Here is a 23706-nt window from a genome sequence, read left to right as displayed (position 1 = left end):
CTGTGTATGTCACAATCAGCTGTCTTAGGAAGTCATCCTTGCATCCCCCCCGTTATGTTTTGTTTAGTTGTTACGTGTTTTGTTGTTTTTTCTGTTATCTGGAGCAATGTCTGTTTATTTTATAACTGAAAAAAATAAAAAAATAAATAAAAAAACCAGTACAATGATATACAGGTAGTGGAGAACTGCTGTAGTGCTAATAACAGCCCATAGCAGCAAACAACTACATTGTAACAGATATAAAACAGAGAGACTGTTTTGAAACTGCGAAAGCAGAAACAATGGCTGACTCAAGTCATTTCTGTCCAGTGTGAATATAACGGAGCTCTATGCAGCGACTTACTGACAAACTCGGAGAGGAAGACGACAAAGAAGGGAGTGACCAGATCATTGATCCCCTGGACGTAGCCGCTGGCCGGGTGGCGGATGGCCCAGATAAAGAGAATACGCTCAAACACCTGCAGACACAGACAGTACAGACTTTGACTTACTGTATTTTATTATTACAGACAGTAACATTTTTTTTGTGCAAATAGAACAACAATATGGTTTTTAAGTTTAGATTAGAAGACAAGGAAATGTAGTTAGCATCTAACCAGGAGTGCAAAAGAAGCAGTAAAGTGCTGAGTAACGTATTGTAATAATATAACATGTAAACTGTATAACAGATTATATATGGGTATACACATTATAAACAGTAGTAAATAAATATAATACACTATAGAGCTGGTATAAATATAGACACTATAAATGGAATAAATATGAGTACACTAAAGAAGATAGAACCCTATAGACAGTTTTATAAATAGAATATTTATGTGTGTGTGTGAGTGTGTGTATGTGTGTGTTAGGGGGGGGGCAGGAAGCTGTCATCGTGGTGGATTCATGGAAGAACCTGAATCACATGCACAGTCATCAGGATACAGACGCCTCATTTAACACAAATGACATGCTTATTAGTGCGAATGCTGTTTACAGGATTCCACTATCGTTCTTCGAATCTTTATTAGTGCGAATGCTGTTTACAGGATTCCACTATCGTTCTTCGAATCTTTATTAGTGCGAATGCTGTTTACAGGATTCCACTATCGTTCTTCGAATCTTTATTAGTGCGAATGCTATTTCCAATGGGAAACCTTCAACCTTTTAAAAATATTTGGTACTTTTTGAAATATTCAGCTTTTTAAACTCTTTTTTTAACATGGAAGTCAATGGGAAGAGCCTTCAAATCCTCTTTTCACTAGACCTTACGCCAAATGCTTCTCCTTCCACATACTTTTAGCTAGAGACTTCATTCCACCTTTAAAATGATCACAAGACCTTCAGCTATAAACTTATTGTTATTCAGATTTTTTTATATCTTTTACACTTTTTGAGATATTTAACTTAGTTTGGAGCTTGGTAAAGAGGCTTTCTTCAGATTTTAACAGTAGTGTGTAGTAGCAGCTTGTTAAGTCTAGAGTGCTTTGATCTCAAAACAGAGTGGAGGAGTGCTTGAAATTCTCCCAATTTTTTTTTTTTAAACCTGCCATAATTCTCAAACCCTACACTCCTCAGACATAATTGTTCATGAAGAAGCGAAAACTCTCCTTCAGATCAAATGGAAAGGCTCTCCTTTCACAGCACATCTCCATGGAAACCTTTGATATCTGGGTTCACACACAGGTGTTTGTAAACATTCATTCATTACTACTTACATTTCATATCTAACTCCTTCAGCTGCACAAACCATTCAACTATTAACTAATTAAGCTATTTCAGGACATTGAGGATATACATGTTGTTGTTTATACCTTTTTTAAAACTTTTCTTTTAAATATTAAGCTTCTTCACTATTTTTCCTACTCTTTTAGTTTAACATTTCACTTTCAAGTTTTCAACAACGTCATTGCAATGCATTTGAGCTGTAACAATTTCATTCAAATCATTTCACTTTTCTGCATTTCTCCGCTAAGTTCAGCAACACACTTACTTGTTTTGTGTAGCTAAAAGCAGCTACAGAGACCATTCAGCTAATAAAATATTCAGCTTTTGCTGCATTTTCAGCTAAATTCAGCCACAAATGTTCACAGTTTACAGCATTCACACGCATTTTCTGCAGGAAATGCATTTTCTAGTTACCACATATTTGCTGCTTTTGATTTGGCTGATGCTGGCTTCCTATCACTGGCTGGATATTAAAACTCAATATACTACTTGTTACAAAAGACCTCGCCCCAAGTGATTCCTACTGCCCTATGACCCTGAGATCCTCAGGTTCCACTTGTTTGTGCTTTCAAGGTTCAGATTCTGATGCTTAAGTTTGTTTTATTCTCTTGAAATGGTTTCCGTTCCTATTGTAAAGCACTTGACGTGAATTATGAATTAAGTTTATTTTGATTTGTATTATGACTACGTTTACAGATGTGTCAATGTATGTGACACTAAACTATTTCTTGTGATTTGATCCACATTACCTTTATGAGCAGTGTGTCTGTTACAGAAGTGCCTATTGTGGTTTCATGTTAATAAATAGCATTGCAGCATTATAGTATTATTGCAGCTTATTTTATTTTTGATGATTAAAGGGTTAGGTCAGTAAATTAGTATTGCACCTCAAGATGTTGGGCCACTCCCAATAAATATATTGAAATAAATACCTTTTTTATTGTATTTAGAAAGCTACCTTCAACCGTGTCATGTCATGAATATGAATATTTACTGTAGTTGCCAATAAATTAAATCTATTAAATGCAATAACCTTTGTTCGATGTCAACTGACGATTCTCTGAATGTGTAAAAAAAACTTCAATATGAATCAGAATATGTACATAATGTGATAATGTCATTACAACTAATTCACTGGAAGTTAATAATGTTGAGCATAATGAACTAGTGATGCCCCTGCTGTAGTTTTGCTGTGATTAAACCCGATCACAGGTTTATTGGTAAATGTGGAGACAAATCTTCAGTGTTATGCAAGACAAACAACAATCTGAACATTTGAGGAACAAGCTGTTCTGAGTGAAGTTCCTCTTTCTCAGCACAGATCCTCTGTAGTGCAGTAATCTGATGCAGGCTCCTCCTCTGTGGCTAACACATACTGCCACACTTTCAGCACAATATCATGGATGTCACTTATCTACAGGAGATAACATCTAAGTGTATCAAAAGGCACAGCGTCTCCAATCTCATCTACATGATGTAATGCCATGTCGAGATTTCCTGAAATAAATCATTACCTCATAAGGCCTAATCAACAACTGTTCTTAAAATGAAATGTATTCATAAAACCCATAAATTAGTTTCATGAACATTGTGACATTAACCAATGTATTCTTATTCTGGATTTGTTCTTTGGTAAGAACAGAATCTAAGCATAATCAAGACATGTTTGTGCAAAATTACTAATATAATTTCAAAATTGTTCTATACAAGAACAATTATTATATTCTATATGAAATATAATATGAAATATTCTATTTCATATTTAATTTAATATATTAAATATTCTATTTAATATTCCAGATATTAAATAGAATTGGAATTAGGGGTGGGCGATATTGAAAAATATGTTATCACGATATTTTCAAGCAGTATCACGATAGACGATATATATCACGATATTTTTTCATGTCGGTTATTATGGTTATTTTTCAAGTTACTTAACAGTACAAGCACCTACAGAAACTAAAACAAAAAGGAGTAACAGACCAAAATAGCATTTCAAGCTAGTTTTATTTCAGAAATGAAACCCTGAATGAACAAGTGAGCAGTGAACATCAATAAACATGAAAAGGAGGGTAAAACATAACTAAGTAAAACATAAAACATCAATGAGGAAAAGTCAGTGCCAAACAATTAAAATGTAAACTTTAGAGTAGACTTGAAGTGTAATGAAATACTTAAGCATAACTGAAGGGAAAAACATAAAACGCCACCGCGTCAGTTATGTCTTTCCACCGTTTGCTAGTCTTTTCATAAGGAGCCCCTTTATGAAATGCCTGCCCTATGGTAGTTTGTTTTGGTGCAGTCGCTGCGGTAGATTGTGCATTCACACGCGGGGGACCTTGCACTCAGTCTCTGCATGCTCTTTCTGGTGCTTGCGTTTGAGGTGGTCTCGTAAGCCCGACGTGTTGCCATCTGTCGCTTTGAAATGTCCTTTTTTGCACATTTTGCAAATTACATTTGTTTGCTCTGTGTCTGTTGTGTTATATCCAAAATATTTCCATACCACAGACGTAGAGTTATTTTTGGGGACTAAATCTAATTCTACATCAGAATCTGACTCTCCGTCCATTATTGCTGTGTGCAGACTGCCAACAGTGTATTTTCCCTTGCTGCAAAGAAAGGGGGCGGGGACTTTGGGAGCATGTCAAACAACTCGGACTGAACAAAAGCAGAGGTGTGCTGACATTGTGAAATCGATCGGGCTTGATATATGGTGAAATTAAAATTAGTAGGTGAGGCTGGGGAGCGGGAGGGGAAGAGGCTCTCCGTCCGCTGTCTTACCCCCCTGCGCCGCGCACGGAGAGCCTCTTCCCCTCCCGCTATTTTTTTTTCTTTCAAATTGAGACCTAATATCGTCACGACGATATATATCGTCATATCGCCCACCCCTAATTGGAATAGTTCTATTTAATATTATTTCACAAATCCTGTTCTTTTAAAATAAACAACCACTAACAATGCAACACTGAACGAGTAGTTAATAGCATAAATTGTATTAAAAAAAATAAAATGTATACAGTATCTGCTACTGACGGTCACTTCCTGCAGAATTGTTTCCTGTCCCTCTTTAGATGTTCCTTTGGGCCTACTTGACACACTTGTCACTCTGTAAATGTGAACATGGCCTTGCAGTCTCATGCCTTTTATGGAGTTGGCACTTTATTCTGCTGACTAACCCACCAATCTAGCTTCATGATACATGCTCCTGCCAGATGATCCAAAACAATGGTTATGAAGTTCTCCAGAGGCACTCTGGATGAACCTCTGATGTGTCCAACAGTCAGATCTTACCTCTTGTACTGCCGGCTGCTGGAACAGGGGAATCAGAGGGTTGGTTCTTGGAATATCGATGTGGATCTGACAGGAAGAAACATGATTGAGATGCTACTCAAGATAATAAAAGCAGACACTTGATGTTCATGTACACCGTCTTCATCTAAAGAGCAGTAGTAAGTGCAGTGTTACCTGTCTGTAAGTGTCTTTATAGTGTTCGTCTGTTCTGGAGTGGTAATACTGCTCTATGAAGCCAAAGTATTCCTCTCGCTTCCTCTTCATCACCAGCTCTCTGCGCTCTTTGTTGGCTGGCAGGTAGCCCTGTCAGAGAGAAGATAAAGAAGAAACAAATGTTTTATTCAACTAATATATATTTAATGTATACAGACAAGTTACATAGAAACAAAGTAAGGTGAGGTGGGAAAGCAAAAAGCATAGCTTCTAAACCCTTTGTGAGTTATCCAATGAGATCATTTTCTGTGAAAAATAAATTCAGAAATCAAGTCTCATGGTGTGAATTCATGTAGTAGCTGAAATAATATCAAAAAAGACAAGAAATAGAAAATAACTGTCATACAAGTACACAAACAGATCACTCTACAATTCACTATAACATATATAATCATTTTTAAAGATCAAGTAAAAACCATGAAAGTCTTTTGCTATTAGAAATTCATATTGTCGGTTGATTGCTGAGAAATAATACTTGAAAGATGTGGCTTCAGTCCATTTCATATTTGTACAGACTATCGATAATCTGTGTGACTCAATGCTTGTTCTAAGTGTTGGTTTGCCAGTAAAAGGGACATTTTCAGCCATTTAAGATAAAAGAAGGACAGGATTTAAGGCTGTTTGTGATGATAAGGATTCTGACACTATGCGAGTCCTTTCTAAAAAGGAATCGACTGGCACTGGCTACACAGAAATGTTTAATTTGTTTAAACAGGGGCTCTCATACAGGATCTGTTACCCAATGAGATGTATCAAGCCAAGACAAAGCAGGGCGTATGATGAAGCAGAGCTGAATGTCATGACTTACAGAGAGGAGTCTCCATGTGATCGGCCGGACTTCTCGGGGAATGCCCGACCAGCTGTGCTTCCGGAGTTCCTCTGTAACAGCAGAGTGCGGTGTGAACACATTTAAAAACACAGCTGGCTGTATATCACAGTGTAGTGTGAAACTAATTATTACATATGCTCTACCTAGGTCAGTGTTGGGACTGGCCAGCAGCTGCTTGAATTTGTCCAGCCGGCTCTTCTCCCGCACCGTCATGGGTGGGGCCCCTGACGCGTTCTGGTCCGACATGCGAGCCACCAGTGGGATGATGGCACGGACTGGGAGAGACTGCTGTTTCTGCAGGCTGGAGCGGACTGCCGGGGGCCACACAACAATATTGATACATAATTATAAATGTCATATCTCCTTACTAAGTTAGCCCTCTAATGTGTGTATTTAGTTACTGTGCTCCATATATCTGGAATAATCTGCAGGTCCGTTGCATCTCACTTCTTTTAAATCAAAGCTGAAGACTTTCTTTTGCCTCTGCCTTTTAATAAATAAAACAACTATTCATATCTCACAATTAGGGTTGGGTATCGTTTTAATTTCCACGATTCTGATTCCGATTCCGATTCTACTTTTCGATTCCGGTTCTTAACGGTTCTCAATTCCGATTCTTTGAGGGGCAGGGTAAAAAAATGATACATGCTTCTTCCACCAAAAAAAATTACATTTATTCGAGAAACTTTTACACAGGTTAGTTTACAGTAATATTCACATTAATCAGTCTGTTTATATTCACTGCTATGTAACTGTAACCTGAGAACCACTGAAGCTACAACAGTCCAACTTTTAAAGGAACCCCCCCCCCATTTAAAAACAGTTCTTGTTGAGAAAAACAAGCATATCTGCCTTCTCAGGCATACCGGGAAGAAAGGTTTGAACATTTTAAAGTAAAATGCTTCAATCTGGTGCACTTTAAGCAGAATTACTAGAGACTAGATCTAGGGGGTACAACTCGAAACACCCATATGAAAAAGATCGGTTTACATTTGAATAACGTATTTTATCTTATTTTACTATTTTATTTATGCATATTTTTTTATCTCTCCAGTTTAAAACGATATGTCTGGTTTACTGTTCTATAGTATTCTTTGGAATGATTTCAAACCTGTTTTATCCAATAATTATAAAGGAGTGCCTTGGAAATATGTGTTTACATAAATTGTGATCAAAACGTTTGAGACCCACTGAGATAACTCAGACTAAAGTGAACTATCTAAACACTCTGAGTCCTTTACCTCACTGAGCTGAAGTTATCAGCCACTCAGTGTGACTGGAGAGGACTCTCCTCCACATCATTGGAGAAACATCTTCTTCTAATATCCGTTAGAGCAGCTAGCACCCGATGCTAATAACAACAGCGCATACCGGTGCACCCTCCCTTTCTCCCTCGCTCGCTCCCATGCTCACTCGCACTTTGGCTGTGAGCTACGGGTGCCAGATAAGCAAACATCCCCCATTTTCATCACTTGCAGCGCCCATCGTACAGGGTAAATGAAACGTGTACCCGGGGTGAAGAAGGGTGTTACATTTACTTAATTATGAATGTTGTTACATCAAGGCCGAAAATTAGGATGAGCACCAACGGTCAAACACATTTTTTTTCCTGTTTTTTTGTCAGCGCAGCGCCTCCACAGATCTGGCGCCCTAGGCGAACATCTATAACGCCAGTGCGACGGGCGAGCCCTGGTCTCAGGTTACGCTGTAGGAAGTGTAGGTATAACCATAGGGTACAACCATAGATATATATAAACCTATGATATAAACACGTGTTTATATCATGGTTTATATATATCTATGGGTACAACGCTACATTTCCCGCCCCGCCGCAGTCATACAGTAGGCTACGGAGAGCGGCGAGAAACATTTCCTCAGGCATCGAAAAGCGGAACCGAAATTCACATGTCTAAATTATGCCGTTGGAATCGAAATGTTGGAACTGGTTCCGAACCGGAACCGGTTCTCGGTACCCAACCCTACTCACAATGCACTTTGACTTTTATACCTGCCTTTTTGAGCTTGTTTTTAATTTGAATTATCTTGTCTATTCAATATATCAAATGTGTCACCAATCACATGAATCTCCCGCCCCCGACATACAAAGCAAAAAACCCCGGGGATTTTATGCGAGCAATATATATATATATTAGTGCTGTCAAAATTATCGCGTTAACGGCGGTAATTAATTTTTTGAATTAATTGCGTTAAAATATTTAACGCATTTAACGCATGTGCAGAATGGCCCGCCCCATACGTGCCACCAGCGGCAGCGCCAGGGTATGACTGGGGTAGGCTACACCCATACCAAGAAATGGCTGAGCCCCACCATGAAAAATGATGTTAAAGTAAGCAAAATAAAGTCTGCCAACTCGCGGAGTAAATTGCACAGACAGCAGTTAGTAAGATTGATTTCAGTAGCCACGGTTTTGAAAACTTTTGTCACGTAGTGATCGTCTTCTCAATAGAACATCTTTGATAACGGCGTGGTGTTGTTGCAGGAAGTCCCGACGGAGAATACTCTTGCTGTAGTACAGGGCAGAGCCATATAATAGTAATAATATGGCTCTGGTACAGGGGTGCACAACTGTAACGCAGGTTATGTGCGTAATCTGAAATGCGTACCGTCACTTGTGTCACAAAGCGCATTTGCGTACCGACGTACTTGTGAAGCTTTTCCAGAAGGCGGTTAGATCCCCGGACGACAGAGTCGGTCTCCGTGTGCACAGACAGGGCTGCTGTTAACGTCGGTCTGTACAACGGAACTGTGCCAAAACTACGCCAACCGGCTGCGGAGGGAGACTCCCCCCATCACTGGAGAACTGCGCTAAAACAGCTGATCACAACGTTCACACTCTGTGGTCACGAAGTACTCCACTAGCCCCCCCCCCCCCCCCTCTGTCGACTTTCCTGAAGTACTCCCCCGACACGTAATGAATTAAGACCCCACGGTTTGATGATTGATAGGTGTGTGGGTTGTCTTTCATTTTGACATGCAGACATTTTTTATAATAAACATAGATACTGTATGTTAAATGGATATATCCGCCTGCTTTCATTTATCTTTCCATTCCCACAACAATATACATAAATAAATGGCATATTTTGGACATAGTTGGAATGGTGATTAATCATGATTAATTAATTTTTAAGCTGTGATTAATCTGATTAAAATGTTTAATCGTTTGACAGCCCTAATATATATATATATATATAAACTCCCCAAACAGGCGAAAACCTACCAGTTTCACCCACTGTCTCTGCCACCTCCCTCCATGCTGGTTCCTCCGGTTTGTATCCTGGTAAATAGTCTGGTCGTAAAGAACCGGGTGATTTGCTACTGTAATTTCTCGTTTGGAATATGAGGAAATTATATCAAAAAAGACAATGCTCTCCCAGCATACACGTGGTTTGATTGGCTAGCGCTTGTACTGTCAGATTTGCATAAACGTGTTTGATTGGCTGGCGCTTCCAGCTCAGCTTCAAAGGTTGAACATTGCTCAACTTTTGAATCCTGAAAATCCTGGAAATCTTCGCTTCGCTCCCCCACAATGCAGTTCGGCGAAAAGCGAGGCAAAGTGACGTCATCCCCATTCAAAGTCAATGGGCAGAGAAGCGTTGGAAGCGTTGGAAGATTTGTTTAAAGCTGCTGTGTGGACGTACCGTAAGTGTCACTGGAAACACATACGTTCACAAAGAGATGAGAACAATTGGACGAACACGCTTTAGGCCTGATAGAATCACAATACTTGCAGTATTAGCTCTGCCCGAAAAAAGCCTGTCACTAACTTGAATATGAATACATCTCAGTACGTCTCATTGCCAATTAATTTCTGCAGCATATTACCCACGTACCTGAGGACATGTTGAGGTGGGCGTCGCTGCTAGACTTGACAACCTTGCCGTTGACATGCTCCCAGTACTCTGCATCCTCCTCCTGCACATCCTGGAAGTCTAGTGCTTCTGTGCTGGGCGGTGCCAGTCTGTCAGACACCCCCGTTTCCGTGTCATCATCTTGAATCTGCTGCTGCTGAAACACATCAGAAAATCTCCATTCATATGTCCAACTCAATGTCAGTGCTCACGGTAGAAAAGGACGTATTGTAGCTACCTGGTCCTGTGCGGATGTGGAGTGATGGCGTGATGGTGAGCTTAAAGTCGGAGCAGGGGTGCTGAGGAAATCTTCGTCCTCCTCTTCGTCGATGTCCCAAGCATCATTGGTGCTGCGAGCAAACTCGTGGAAGCTAGAGGCCTTTTTAGACTTAAGATTGTTGAACTTGGGCTTTGTGTCTTTGGGATATCTGCAGAGGTACAGACAGAGAGATCCATCAGACAGAAAAACAAAAACAATAAGGGAGGTTCACCAACTCACACGTAGGTGTACTGCTACATAGAAAGAATACAAAATCTGCAAAAGAAAAGGGCAATGGCACACAGGAAATCTCTTATATGGGTTGAATTAAGGACACACTGGTTCAGTGCAGGTTCAGTGCAGGTGCATGCAATCCACAAATGTTCAAGTTATTGAAGCATGGAAGAGCTTGCTGAAAAACAAAGTTAAAAATGGGAGACAGAAAATAAAAAAACACGAAAATAAAATGCATCCATGTGGGTAACGTGACGTCATACAGTCAGGTGGGGAGTTAGCCACAGACGGTGGGTTCAGCACTTACGTGCGACGCAATCGTGGGTCGAGAGGGGGGTGCTGTGCTCCATAAACTGGTTGTACACTGCAGAAGATGACATGTGAACTGATTTCACATCTGTTCAGAAAACACACAGAGCTTCCAAGTCTTTCACCTAGCTAACGCTAATAGTCAGCATGTGTACTCATTTATTATTATTCAGAGGACACGTCCTGACCAGTCTATGGTCCTGATCATTACATTACATTTAGCTGACACTTTTATCCAAAGCGACTTACAATAAGTGCATGATCAGTCTATGGTCCTGACCTTGTATGTGAAGCTCTTAGTAAACATTCTTTCCCTTGTTGCAATGAGTTACTAAATACATTTAAAATCAGTTCAAGTATTACACAACGTAGGATAACAGAGGAGAGTTCCCCATAGCTGTGACACTTTTTGACTATGCACGTTGTCATACACACTGTGCCCAGAATTATTACCTGCAAAAAGTGTGCACGGTTTAAGTAATGCCAACATCTACAAAAAGCATGCTACACACAGACAAAAAAAAGACAAGTCAGTATACTGTACTGCACGTTATTTACAACAATATAGAGATTATTCATGAGAAGAAAAAAAATCAGAATCAATAAGTAGTCGATGTTTGACATTCGGAGGACACATACGCTCGAAGTTAAAAATATAAAATGTTTTTATATCAAATTTCTCATTCATTACTTTCTCAATACCAGCCTTAAGCAGCCTATGGCATAGCCTACCTCAATGGATTGATATGGAACTGCACTAATGGTCACTTCAGATGTGGTAAAATGTTTGCTCATGCACAAGCACAACAGGGCAGATAAGGTGTGACATAAGTGGCTCTGTAGGAGATCACACCATGTGTATACTGCATGCTGTGAGTGGATGGCTACAAAAGACCTGCACTTATGACTGAAGGCACACTGAATGCAGCGGCCACATCAGTGGTTTCCTGCTGCAAGAGAGATCATATCTGAGAAGAAGTACGAGCGGTGGACCAGCTTCTAACAGTGAGCCATTTTGATAGATGCTTGAAAATGTGCTTTGATTCAAAATCATACATTATAATTGTCATTATTTTCAGTTATTATCGTCAGTTACAATGTCCCTAAAACAGAATTAAGAACTTAAAGGTGGGATAGGTAATTTTGGAGAAACCAGCTCGAGTGCGCTAGAATTTGAAAATGCACAGCCGGAAAATATCTGCCACTTCCTCACAGAGCCCCTCCTCCAACACACACGAACACGCACATGACGTCACGAGATAAGTTTGTGCACAGATGGAAGGCTGACAGGCTGACAGGCCATCCAGTTACTTTAGCTGGGCCGGCTAAAATGATTGGTCGTGCTTTTTACAGTCCTACGACTTCCACAGATGAAATGTTTTTATTGATTTTTTGTCAAAGCACTTAAGAAATTCATTGCTATCGGGATGTTAAGAGCATTCCATGGAATATAACAAAAAGTGTATCTCGAGCAGGTTTCTCAAACTTACCTACCCCACCTTTAAGAAACAGCATACATCTACAGTGGGGCAAAAAAGTATTTAGTCAGCCACCAATTGTGCAAGTTTTCCCACTTAAAAAGATGAGGCCTGTAATTTTCATCCTAGGTATACCTCAACTATGAGAGACAGAATGGGGGAAATAATCCAGGAAATCACATTGTAGGATTTTTAATGAATTAATTGGTAAATTCCTCGGTAAAATAAGTATTTGGTCACCGACAAACAAACAAGATTTCTGGCTCTCACAGACCTGTACCTTCTTCTTTAAGAGCCTCCTCTGTCCTCCACTTGTTAACTGTATTAATGGCACCTGTTTGAACTCGTTATCAGTATAAAAGACAGCTGTCCACAACCTCAAACAGTCACACTCCAAACTCCACTATGGCCAAGACCAAAGAGCTGTCAAAGGACACCAGAAACACAATTGTAGACCTGCACCAGGCTGGGAAGACTGAATCTGCAATAGGTAAGCAGCTTGGTGTGAAGAAATCAACTGTGGGAGCAATTATTGGAAAATGGAAGACATACAAGACCACTGATAATCTCCCTCGATCTGGGGCTCCACGCAAGATCTCACCCCGTGGGATCACAAGAACGGTGAGCAAAAATCCTAGAACCACACGGGGGGACCTAGTCAATGACCTGCAGAGAGCTGGGACCAAAGTAACAAAGGCTACCATCAGTAACACACTACGCCGCCAGGGACTCAAATCCTGCAGTCCCAGACGTGTCCCCTCCCTGCTTAAGCCAGTACATGTCCAGGCCCATCTGAAGTTTGCTAGAGAGCATTTAGATGATTCAGAAGAGGATTGGGAGAATGTCATATGGTCGGATGAAACCAAAATAGAACTTGTTGGTAAAAACTCAACTAGACGTGTTTGGAGGAGAAAGAATGCTGAGTTGCATCCAAAGAACACCATACCCACTCTGAAACATGGGGGTGGAGACATCATCTAATAAACTTCTACCGTTGCACCATCGAGAGCATCCTCTCTACCTGCATATCAGTATGGTACGGTAACTGCACGGTCAAGGACAAGAAATCACTGCAGAGGGTGGTGAAGATCGCACAACGCATCATCAAGATGCCACTCCCCTCCATAGCCTCAGTCTATGAAAAGCGGTGCCTGCGAAGGGCACGAAACATCATCAGAGACTCTTCCCACCCCAACCATACACTGTTTGTCCCCCTACGTGGCACCCGCTCTGGGACACGCTACCGCAGCCTCCCGGGTAGAACCAACAGGACTACGCACAGCTTCTTCCCTTCAGCAGTCAGACTGCTGACAATGAACCCCACGCTGTCCCATACTGCCTAGTTGTTGTCGTGTGCTGTGCTGAAGCGCAATTCTGTATTCACTGTATTTATTTATTATTATCTGTGTATTTATTCCTATTTATACATTTCCCATCTATTTACCTTTATTTTTGTATCATTCTTTTTTGGTATATACTTCTGATAAGTGTGTATGTAACTGACTGTTTTGCGATCTGGTTAGACCATCCTTAAATTTCGTTACACTGTGCTTGCATTTTTTGTAATGACAATAAAGTAATCTAATCTAATCTAATCTAATCATGCTTTGGGGCTGTTTTTCTGCAAAGGGACCAGGACGACTGATCCATGTAAAGGAAAGAATGAATGGGGCCATGTATCGTGAGATTTTGAGTGACAACCTCCTTCCATCAGCAAGGGCATTGAAGATGAAACGTGGCTGGGTCTTTCAGCATGACAATGATCCCAAACACACCGCCCAGGCAACGAAGGAGTGGCTTCGTAAGAAGCATTTCAAGGTCCTGGAGTGGCCTAGCCAGTCTCCAGATCTCAACCCCATAGAAAATCTTTGGAGGGAGTTGAAAGTCCGTGTTGCCCACCGACAGCCCCAACACATCACTGCTCTAGAGGAGATCTGCATGGAGGAATGGGCCAAAATACCAGCAACAGTGTGTGAAAACCATGTGAAGACTTACAGAAAACGTTTGACCTCTGTCATTGCCAACAAAGGGTATATAACAAAGTATTGAGATGAACTTTTGTTATTGACCAAATACTTATTTTCCACCATAATTTGCAAATAAATTCTTTAGAAATCAGACAATTTGACTTTCTGCATTTTTTTTTCTTCTCATTTTGTCTCTCATAGTTGAGGTATACCTAGGATGAAAATTACAGGCATCTCATCTTTTTAAGTGGGAGAACTTGCACAATTGGTGGCTGACTAAATACTTTTTTGCCCCACTGTATATCACGTTACTTGGCCCCCTTTTGTTCACCATTTACATGCTCCCCCTCGGCCAGATCATGCGCCATCATGGACTCAACTTCCACTGCTATGCTGATGATTCCCAAATATATCTCATCACTACTCCATCCTCCCAGCTCCCCCTTGTAAACTGCCTGCACAAAATAAAAACCTGGATGTCATCAAATTTCCTCAAGCTTAACAACAAGAAAACAGAGCTCATGGTTGTGGCACCCAAGGCACTGCTCCGGAAGGTTGGTGACTTCATCCTGGAGGTTGACGGCTGCTCCATCTCCTGAAGTCCGCAACCTAGGTGTCGCCTTTGACTTCACCCTTTCCTTCCACTCCCACGTCATGTCCGTCACCAAATCTGCTTTTTTCCACTTAAAGAACATTGCCAGACTCCGACCGTCACTCTCGGAGTCCGTTGCAGAAACCTTAGTACATGCATTTGTCACCTCCTGCTTGGACTACTGCAACGGTGTCCTGTTCGGGGTACCCAACAAAACCCCAGACAGGCTCCAGTATGTTCAAAACTGCACAGCACATCACTCCCATCCTCTTCCTGGCTGCCGGTCAAATCCCGCATATCATATAAGATCCTCCTCCTCACCTACAAGTCCCTCCATGCCCATGCCCCCCACTACTTATACCAAAGGCCTTCGGCCCCTATTTATTCGTTGTTTTGTCTGTCTGACCGTTTTTTTACTACTGTTTTTTCTGGATCCCCTGAAAGGCACTATATAAATGTACGTTATTATTATTACATAACTAAAGCATGTTAGTTTACACTATAGCAGCGGTTTTCAAAGTGTGAGGCGCGGCTCCCCTGGGGGGCGCCAGAGAGCTTCAGGGAAGGCGCAGCGTGAGAAAAAAAAAAATGTTGGCTTGCAAAATTATCTTTTAAATTGACAAACATTATATGTGTAATTCGTGGCACAAGTCAAACGGGATCGAAAGATAATCTTTCTCTCTCCATTGACTTCAATACATAATTTTTTCGAAATATGGTCCCATGGAGCTCCCCCGGAAGGGGAGGGACTTTGCCACTCTATTCCCTTCACCTCCACCTACCTGTGTGAGTGTGGGTTTTCCGCATTGACTCTGATCAAAAGCAAGTGCCGGTCAAGGCTGCAGCCAGAGGATGATCTGCGTTTATTCCTGTGTGCATCAAAGACGCAGACTCATTGTTCCCACTAAAGTAGGGGTGAGTGTAATAAGGAGGCAAAGTTGTCATTCAGTGTGTTGCCGGGAGCATATAAGGATGTATCCACGATGTTGAAAATGTTAAAAAAATATGTGTATATAAATATACGGGTCGTGCTGCAGCTAGATTTGCCTGTCCTCTGTAAGAAGGTGTCAGCGACTGACATGCAAGGAAGAACGGCTGTCCACAGGCTGTTCCAACTTTAACAACTTTATTAACTTCCAGGGTAGTGAATTGAACATGCAATTGTAATTGGGTGTATGATATATTTTCGTGCACGGACACGCATGTTCCACAACACACAAACTGAACAACACTCAATGTTCTGATCGCTACCACTGTCCTTGCAATCAACTGTCCTTATAACAACAAGTGAGCGTTACTGATGCAATATGGTTGAGACCATTCGGGCTTATTCTAGAGGGGTGCAAGGAATAGTCCAAGTAGTGGGGGAGTTTTATACAATATGTTTAAAACATAAAGATAAAAAGGTTTAAAAAAGTTATTTTTTAATGTTTTAAGGAGGTGACGCTACTCGGCCAATCAAATCGGTGTAGTCAGTGAGGAGAGAAACAGTCTTCATTTTCTCTTACTGGACCTCTTTGAAATGCAATTGAATACCCCTGCATTATAGCAACAACAACAATAATAATAATAATAATAATAATAATAATAATAGGTTCGCAACCGAGTGTGAAGCGGCTGGGATGAGGATCAGCACCTCCAAATCTGAGGCCATGGTTCTCAGCAGGAAACCGATGGACTGTCCACTCCAAGTAGGGAATGAGTCCTTACCCCAAGTGAAGGAGTTCAAGTATCTCGGGGTCTTGTTCTCGAGTGAGGGAACAATGGAGCGTGAGATGGGCTGGAGAATCGGAGCAGCGGGAGCGGTACTGCAGTCGCTTTACCGCACTGTTGTGACGAAAAGGGAGCTGAGCCAGAAGGCAAAGCTCTCTGTCTACCGGGCCATTTTCGTTCCTACCCTCACCTATGGTCATGAAGGATGGGTCATGACCGAAAGAACGAGATCGCGGATACAAGCGGCCGAGATGGGTTTCCTCCGCAGGGTGGCTGGTGTCTCCCTTAGGGATAAGGTGAGAAGTTCGGTCATCCGGGAGGGACTCGGAGTTGAGCCGCTCCTCCTTCGCGTCGAAAGGAGCCAGTTGAGGTGGTTCGGGCACCTAGTTAGGATGCCACCTGGGCGCCTCCCTAGGGAGGTGTTCCAGGCACGTCCAGCTGGGAAGAGACCAAGGGGTAGACCTAGGACTAGGTGGAGGGATTATATCTCTTCGCTGGCCTGGGAGCGCCTTGGGACCCCCCAGTCAGAGCTGGTTGATGTCGCCAGGGAAAAGAAAGTTTGGGGCTCTCTGCTGGAACTGCTACCCCCGCGACCCGACCACGGATAAGCGGGAGAAAATGGATGGATGGATGGATAATAATAATAATAATAATAATAGCAATAATAATAATTGGGAGGGGGGGGGCGCAGCTGGTCTTATGTTCTCTGAGAGGAGGCTCACCTTCCCACACTTTGAAAACCCCTGCACTATAGCATATTGAGAGCCAGAATTACTTTAATTGTCCCGCAACGGGGAAATTCACTGTATAAAAACAGCAAGAGTATAGGGCAGATTAAGTAAAAAGAGTAGACTTACATATTATATAAAAAGTATCCACACATTATTAATAATTAAAAAACGAAATAAGTAAAAATTAAATTACAGAAAAGTACACCATGGTAAAACATTGACAGCCCTTTTAATAAAGGGCCTTAACTCCGTGTTATTCCGCCTGGGTTTGAAGTGTATAGAGAACAGAAGTGGGGGACGGCTTGTGCAGCCCCTGTGCCCCACACCACCCTGTGGTGGGCATTATGCTCGGCGGATGTGAGAATCTTCTTTCTCCGCTGAGCTTCTTTCCAACTCTCTAGTGAGCTCAGGCAGACACAGTCCAGAGTTGTAAGATGGGATCTGGGCCAGAGGTACAGATGCCAACAACACTGCTGTTCTTATCTCTTTTCCTTTAAGGAAAGCCAAGGGCAGCAGCGTCTCCAGCCATTCAAACATTAAAGGGGACCTATCATGCAAAATGCACTTTGTGATGTCTTTTATACATAAATATGTGTCCCCGGTATGTCGGGGAACTCACGCAGCATCAGAAAATAAAACCTTCTCTCTTTTCCTCCGTACCCAAATCTCTAAAAACGGGGAACAACGGAGCTGATCCAGATTTGTGTTCGATATGACATAATATCGGAAATGTGGACCCATGGCACTATCAGAAAGTTGCTATCAGAAACAATGCACGACTGTTTTGGACGTGATATGGTCGGTGTTTACATTAGCATTGCTAACACTCAGAGCTAACCTGTACTGGAGAGCATGTGTGTGAAGAAGCAGGAAATAAAAAGGAACTCACCTTGTGGTATACCCGGCAAGAGAGAAAGCCTTTGAGCTCCATACTGTTTCAGAAATAATCCTTGATAATCCATGATATGGCATTTCATCACGGCAGTATTTAGTTTAGACAGTAGCTGCCGGGTCCCGCATGAGCTCAGCCTCCTCCTTTTTTATTTTGTATCAATTCATTTTTTTTTTTAAAGCTTTATACCCCAAATCAGCACTTTTGAAACAGGAAGTGAAATAGAGGGATATGAGGCATGGCTAGAATGGGTGATCTGTTTGGTATTTTGAGCAAAACACTTCATAGACATGTTTTTTATATATATTGATATATTTTTATATATCTGAGAGCTATGATATTGCCTAAAGATAGCATGATAGGTTTACTTTAAGGCTTCAAACTAAACTTTTTACTGGATTAAGTAATGCATGCCCAACACTAAACCTTCAGTTGTTTGGGGGCTACACAGCATGGGAATATCTGCATCTGTAAGAGCCAGAATCAGATCTTTGCTTCAGTCTTGTAAACAAATAATTTGCCTTTAGAACATTAACTCTTAAAACTATTTGTAACTGGAGGGCAGCTTTTGGTCAAAGATACTGTGAAACTGAAAGTAGTTTGAAGTCTTAAATTGAAGACTCTTTAAAGCAGGATGTGGAAAAATAATAAATAACTAATTGCGATTATTTTGACTGATATTGTAATTGTGATATAATTCACATTATAATTTGTGTAACATTATTTAAGTTTTTAATTGAAAAATATATTTAAATGATCAGGGTATGATTTTGTAAGTGGATCTGTACCAAACAATTATATTGAGCCTAGTCTGTAGAAAATACTTAATTCAAAATTATATTTGAACACATATTTATCCTTTAAAAAATATTATGCTTCTGCGATTTTGAATTTTGCTCTTAGACATATTACGATTTGGATAACGTTTTGATTAATTGTGCAGGCCTACTCTTAAATAAATATTATGTTCACAGATTTTGGAAAGGGAATTGATTAATAGCTTTTCCTTTATTTCACCAGAGTGGTGGTTTAACACTGAATCTAATATGACGTTTTATCCAAAAATGCTCTCTGTCAGTGTGTCAGAAATGTCACTAATGATAAGCGCTTCGTTCAAAGTATCTCAGAGGCTTTTGTGTAAACACAACAAAGCAACAAATAGAAGCACTAGTAATGTGGACTCTGTCAAACGGTGGCTCCCACGCTCGAGGCTAAGCGTTGTCAGGCTAATTCCTATAATTTGCATGAATAAACCGACAGTAAGCCTGGTGTCTAAGAACTGGGCCTGCTCATTATCTGCCAGTGCCAGAGTCTCTTTTTTATCAACCTCAGCTGGGTTTTATCAGGAGCAACTCAAGAACAGGCAGGGAGACTAGCTGCTGGCTTTCCTGTTCAAACATGTGTTTGTGTTTCCAGCCTTCCACCCACCACAGTTTGAGAAAGATCAGTGTGTGTGACAAACCAGCAACGCCCTCTCCTTAGAGATCATCTCTTCTCAGATTTCCCAAACACACTTCCCTAACCCCCCCAAACCTGCTCTACCGTGTCTGCCAGGGCAGGACAACCCTCAGAGTCATAAAGACAAATAGGCAAGTACACAGGAAAACACTTGAGTATGAACACAGGTCCTTTCTTATCAATCAAGTCTGATGAGTTCTCATGTTCCATTAGGGCTGCAACAAACAACTATTTTCATTATCCATTCAAATGCAGATCCTTTTCACTATTAAATTATTCTTCATTTTGTCCATGAAATGAAGGAAAGTATAGAAAATGACCATCCCAGTTTCTCAAACAGACAATTTTAAATGTCTTAAAAATCCCAAAGATATTTAGTTCAATACTATATGTTATAAATATTACAAAATCATAATAAATCATAATAGTTGGCTAATCGACTAATTTACATAACTAATATATTTGATTTGTTGACAAATCGATGCAGCACTATTTTTCCATGAGGAGGTGAGGAGAATAAAAGAAAAGAGAATACCTTTAGGTCCCCAGTGCCTATTACAATCAATGACTATGATCCTATTGGGCATGCTGTAGAGGCTGGGAATAGTCTGGTGCTATGGCCTATATTAAAGCAATGGTCATGATCTCTCCCTCTTCGAATACATAATTCTATTTTTTCCCTAACACCAATTCATTCGATTGTAACAAGCGTTAACCCTGTTACCCAAAGTGTTAGCTGCTGGGTCATCAATGAAACACTATAATAATCATTTAACTTCTACTCAGTGGCGGCTGGTGGAAATTATTTTTGGTGGGGCTATGGAAATGGTGACCAACCCATATTAGGGGGGTCTGGGGGGAACATTTTGAGAAATGACCCCTTAAAATAATGACTTTTGGTGATGTTAGAGGGGGGGGGGGGGGGGGGGAGGACAAATTGAGGCTTAAAAATATGAGATGATCCATAATCTTCAGTGTGGTTAGCTATGAATCTTCCAAAACTTCCAAATACCTTGTCCTGGACATAGTTTCTACAGTATAAACTGTGCAACTGTACAGTAGGCCCACACACACACTGCAGAACACTGGTGCTTTGGGAACACTCAAATGATTGAATTCCCATTTAAAATCAGGAGACTAAATATGAACATTATGTGTGTGTGTGTGTGTGTGTGTGTGTGTGTGTGTGTGTGTGTGTGTGTGTGTGTGTGTGTGTGTGTGTGTGTGTGTGTGTGTGTGTGTGTGTGTGTGTGTGTGTGTGTGTGTGTGTTAGGGCTGCACGGTATTGAAAAAAACTGACATCGCGATTTCCCCCCCCCCCTGCGGTATATATTGCGTTTTTTTTAACCTGTTAAACCCCAAAGTGCCGGCGGGTACTTTACTTTTTTTTTTCACGACAGTGTTTCAGGGGATCGTAATATTTAAGAACCTATTAATGTGTTATACCAGATTAACGGGAATAATCTCAGCTAACTGACGATACAAACTTTTTTTACCAAAACAAAACACAAGTCTCATAAGAAGCATCTAAATGACCCGAGCGAAAAATGCACTTTGGCACAGAACTCAAGATAAAAGTACCCTTATTATTACTTATTGTAGCTGCACTTACAAGATATCCGATTAAAGGTGAGGCTCCACAGATTATTTAGGTATATAGTATCATCACTGAGTGATCTGAACTCGGACTGGGGAAGCAAACACAGACATCACAACACGTACCTTTACGTAGCTTCTAGGGGAGATGTCTCACCGTAGCTGTCAATCTGATCAAAAGACGTGTTCAATGGCATTAAAACGAGAAAGAAAAAACGCGGCTGAATCGGTTAATCCATAGGTTTTTAACATCTCTGTATAAAAAAATTATTTCATTTATAATCCATAATTCCATTTTTATGTAAATATCGCAGAGCAAAAGTTAGCTGCTAATGGTAGCCACCAGAGTGGCTGCTGCTTCCGGTCTTGGCTATGCGGCAGTCCAGCGCAGTCTAACACACACACATTACCAAATAAGGAGTGAGAGTGACGTGTAGCTAAAACCGGAAGCTGCATACACTCTGGTGGCTACCATTAGCAACTAACTGTTGTGCTCCGATTTTTACATAAAAATGGAATTATGGATTATAAACAATTGCTTCAAAGCCACAGATACATTATCAACCGATTCAGCGCTGCAATAGCCCCGCCTCTCTGTGCTTTAGCACAGAGAGGCGGGGCTATTGCGCAATCACTATCAGTGATCTGAAAATGTTCGGATAGGGCGTACACACGGAGCCGTTTGACCCCCCAGAGAGTTGCGTATGCCTTTCTATCCACCTTGGGACCCGTTATCGTTTTCTCAGTCGTTTAGTGCCGTATTCGGTCGTCCTCGTGTGGCCGAACGGTCTATATGACACTAAACAGTAACACAAACAACCGAATTCGTCCTCGTGTGGCCGCAGCCATAGTGTACAGATAGCAACAGTCAGCAATGTGTTGGCTGATGCTGCACTGGCTGAGGGCTCCTTTCTTAGCGCCCAGATGAGAGAGGGCAATGATACACGCTGCGGCCAGGCAGGAGACTTATCAGTAACTTTAGACATCAGATCGTAACACAATTTTAAACGAGATTTTATTGTAGATTATACATTTTACTGATACCAACTATATAATATTTACCTTGTTCATTAAATATATTTTTTAATTTATTTTTTATTTGTAATGACAATCAAACATGTGGGAAGAGAGAGGGGGGGGGGCGGCGCCCCTAGCACCCCTATGGGCCGGCCGCCACTTCTTCCATTATGACTCATCTAATAAAACGTATTAAGAGATTACAAAATAGAGAGAACTAACTGATGTTACAGCAGTGTTATCTTTATCAAGATAGTGGAGCTTCCTTCATTATCAGCTATTTCCACAGCTAGCCCACAGCAGCCCATAACGAGAGTCAGCACCTCTTAGCACCGCCTGAGAAAGCATATGGCGGGCGTGACAGCTCCACTCTGAGCGTTACACACCGCAGAGAAGAAAGAGATGGAGGTCTGTCTCTCTCAGCTGGAGGCTATTATACACACTCAAACAGACAGTGGAAAGAGTCTGACAAGTCGTTAAGTGAATACATTAAAACCCACAACTACATAATGGTCAACTAATGGTCAGCTTTGAGCTACTTTTTGTTGTTTGAATTTGTTTCCGTTCAAGTCAGTTGAAGAGCTTTGTCTTAACATCGTATTACTATACTTCAATATGAGTCTATTAAAGCCTACGATAGACCATGTTTATATGATATGATATGTAACTCTGACTCTCTAAATGACTGTACATATTTACATATTTAACAGTGTCCGTCTGAAACGCACCGACGCACTGTAAAATAAGCACTGTTTCGTTAAGTAACATTAAAAGAGAGTGAGAGAAACTCACCTGCCGGGAACCTTTGCGTTTCTCCTCCAAAAATGTATCCTGTTCTCGGTGGCCATACTCGGATAACACAACCTCCTTCAGACCGCCACCGAAGCCGGCTCCTCGCACGAACAAACCATAGGGGAACTGTTTCCACGTTTCACTGGCGACAACTCAGCCCCTCTCGGCTCCTTATTTTCGGCCTGTTAGGAAGTTTAAACCACGGGTAGATAGTGATATTTAGCCTTCATATGCGATAATGTCTGATACAGATCCCTGGAAGTCGCCATCTTGGAGCACACCCCAACCAAGCGTGTGATTGGCGGGCTGGTAGAACAGGTGCACTGACAGTGGCCAATAGGAGGGGAAGGTGGAGTGACGGTAGGGATGCTGGTGTTTACAGACCATGGGATACAGATTGAGGGACACTGGGGAAAAAATATGTTTAAAACTTCATCCTGGTAGGGACTAGGGAGAAGTTTGTTGTTGTTCTAAAGGAGACTACTGTTCAAAGGTAAAGACCTCGTTAGGACATGTAGACAGACACCTCCGCGATGTTAATAAGTTTGGCTTTAGGTAGGGCAAATTAATTCCTACAACTTGACAACAGACAATTTTGCTAGCAACCGTCGACCTTCCGAAAGACAGGTGTTGCTACACCCCATGATACACTGTGACCTGTCATATGTGTTATCACCAGTGGTGGTGGAAGAAGTATTCAGTTTCTTTGAAAAGTACCAATAAAGTAATGATGCAATACGCTATTACAAGTA

General features: G+C 41.2%; 1 protein-coding gene across 3 annotated transcripts in view; it reads right to left on the bottom strand.

Annotated features, from left to right (window-relative positions):
• Positions 1-23291, bottom strand: part of tbc1d22b (TBC1 domain family, member 22B) — a 28727-nt gene extending 5436 nt beyond the window's left edge. Inside the window, exons 1-9 of one of the 3 annotated variants that reach the window (XM_034085526.1) lie at positions 22955-23291; positions 10717-10773; positions 10155-10344; positions 9899-10073; positions 6187-6354; positions 6023-6093; positions 5176-5304; positions 5002-5067; positions 344-458 (exon numbers count right to left, since the gene is read on the bottom strand). In XM_034085526.1, the coding sequence (XP_033941417.1) occupies positions 344-458; positions 5002-5067; positions 5176-5304; positions 6023-6093; positions 6187-6354; positions 9899-10073; positions 10155-10344; positions 10717-10773; positions 22955-23010 (1027 nt within the window). In that variant the 5' untranslated portion in view covers positions 23011-23291. The remainder of the gene's footprint in view (positions 1-343; positions 459-5001; positions 5068-5175; positions 5305-6022; positions 6094-6186; positions 6355-9898; positions 10074-10154; positions 10345-10716; positions 10774-22954) is intronic. The other 2 variants (XM_034085527.1, XM_034085529.2) reach the window with 2 other exon arrangements.
• Between the last annotated feature and the right edge of the window lie 415 nt (positions 23292-23706).

The sequence above is a fragment of the Pseudochaenichthys georgianus genome, chromosome 6, assembly GCF_902827115.2.
Source record: "Pseudochaenichthys georgianus chromosome 6, fPseGeo1.2, whole genome shotgun sequence".
Classification (NCBI taxonomy): domain Eukaryota; kingdom Metazoa; phylum Chordata; class Actinopteri; order Perciformes; family Channichthyidae; genus Pseudochaenichthys; species Pseudochaenichthys georgianus.
Note: the sequence above shows the minus strand (reverse complement) of the source record. Positions and strands in the feature narration are given on the sequence as shown.